Source organism: Eumetopias jubatus, unplaced genomic scaffold, assembly GCF_037043125.1.
Source record: "Eumetopias jubatus isolate StellerSeaLion01/CBP00866 unplaced genomic scaffold, mEumJub1_p1.0 scaffold_8, whole genome shotgun sequence".
In the NCBI taxonomy this organism is placed as follows: domain Eukaryota; kingdom Metazoa; phylum Chordata; class Mammalia; order Carnivora; family Otariidae; genus Eumetopias; species Eumetopias jubatus.
The window spans coordinates 80,443,746-80,445,531 of NW_028274814.1; the positions used below are offsets into that span (position 1 = coordinate 80,443,746).

General features: G+C 44.0%; 1 protein-coding gene across 1 annotated transcript; it reads right to left on the reverse strand.

The window, feature by feature from the left end:
• Positions 1–845: 845 nt before the first annotated feature.
• LOC114225839 (ubiquitin-conjugating enzyme E2 C) lies at positions 846–1,583 on the reverse strand. Its single transcript, XM_028125651.2, has one exon. It carries the CDS (start codon positions 1,555–1,557, stop codon positions 1,018–1,020), a length of 540 nt encoding a protein of 179 aa, XP_027981452.1. The 5' UTR covers positions 1,558–1,583; the 3' UTR covers positions 846–1,017.
• Between the last annotated feature and the right edge of the window lie 203 nt (positions 1,584–1,786).

Sequence of the window (1,786 nt, forward strand, 5' to 3'; positions counted from 1 at the left end):
AAGGAGCGCTGGTTCTTTTCATTGGAGAAACCAAGCTCTGAGCATTGGATGTGTGTAACACTAGTAGGTCCTCTCAGAGGATAGAGCTAGGGACTACAGATATGTATACCAACCCCAGTATGTATACATATTTGCAATTATTCCTGAATCTGTCCATCTGTATGTATATATATATGTTAAGCAGGGGTTCATGCTGATATCTCTGACTCTACTCCAGTTCCACAGTGTTTGTTCTAGCCTTCCCCCCTTGCTTACCTACATTTCCTCCTCTGACAGTGAGAAACCTGCCTCTTACTATCCACCATAGTGTATGGTGGATTTACTTATTTATTCAATCCTCTATACATGTAAAGAAAGTTCTGAGTTATTAATCATATTCCCATTAGCAACAAATTTACCAACTAAAGTACAGTGTTTATGCACAGTTTCTTTTTTCTTTAGCCTTATAGTTTTTGGTTGAAACAACATTTTCCAAAGTAACTTAAGTCAGCTCCTTTTCTCCCCCACCCCCTTCAATGAGTTTATGTCATACATTTATAACATGTTAGGTTCACTTGTCATAGTCTGCATTCTATCTTGGAATCCCCTGATATCCTTTTGATTTTTTTAAAAAAATTTGCATATGCTAAGGTTCACTGTTTGTAAGGTATATTTCTGTGGGTTTTGACAAACAAAGAATAGTTCCATCACCCTAAAAATTTCCCTGTGCATACCCTCAGAGTCAGCCACCTACCACCACACTGTCAGTCTGTTTTAGACACCACTAATCTGTTTCCATACCTTTAGTTTTGCCTTTTCCAGAGTGTTACATGAATGGAATCTTTTTTTTTTTTTTAAAAACCCAATGTATTTATTTAATATATTTGTCACAAGGGCTCAACCAGAGACTTAATTTAAAAAACAGAAACAAAACAAAAATGACACCACAGCTTAAGATACAGAGTCCTAGACAGAAATGAAGAGAAAGACTATCTAAGGAGAAAATAAAAAGACAACACAAAGAGAGAGGCTGGACAGTCAGGGATCTTGGCTGGAGACCTGCTTCGAGTAGGTCTCTTGCAGATACTTCTTAAAGGCTGTGGGGTTTTTCCAGAGCTCGGCAGCATGCGTGTTCAAAGGACTATCAATGTTTGGTTCTCCTAGCAGGCTCTGGATGGACAGCAGGATGGTCCTGACATCATACAGGGCAGACCACTTGTCCTTCAGGATGTCCAGGCAGATATTTCCCTGGGTGTCCACGTTGGGGTGGTAGCAGGGTGTGAGGAACTTCACCGTGGGCGCGTTGTAAGGGTAGCCACTGGGGAACTCCAGCGAGAGCTTATACCTCAGGTCTTCATAAACTGTGCCTGCTGCCCCATGGATGGTCCCCACCCATTTGAAAAGGTTGTCGGATTCAGGGAAGGCAGAGATGCCTTTGTCACCAGACATCATGAGGGTCATCAGCTCCTGCTGTAGCCTCTTGCCCACGGGGCCCCGGGCGGCGCCCCCGCTGGGCTCGGCTCCTTTGCGGGCGGCGGCGACGCTGGCGGCAGCTGGGTCGCGGTTCTGGGAGGCCATCCCGGGCGGTTCGGGGAGAGAGACAGGAACTCGGAGAGCACGACTGCAACTGCCACATGAATGGAATCTTAACAGTATATAGTTTTTCATTCGGCAAAATGCATGCGAGATTTATCCATATTGTTGCATGAACCAGTAGCTCATTCTTTTTAGTCACTGACTAATATTCCAGTCTATGGGTATACCACAATTTGTTTATCCATTCGCCTGTTGAAAGGCATCCTAGTTG

Excerpts from the sequence above, each read along its gene's own strand:
- LOC114225839 (XM_028125651.2), bottom strand. The coding sequence starts at position 1,557 with ATGGCCTCCCAGAACCGCGACCCAGCTGCCGCCAGCGTCGCCGCCGCC.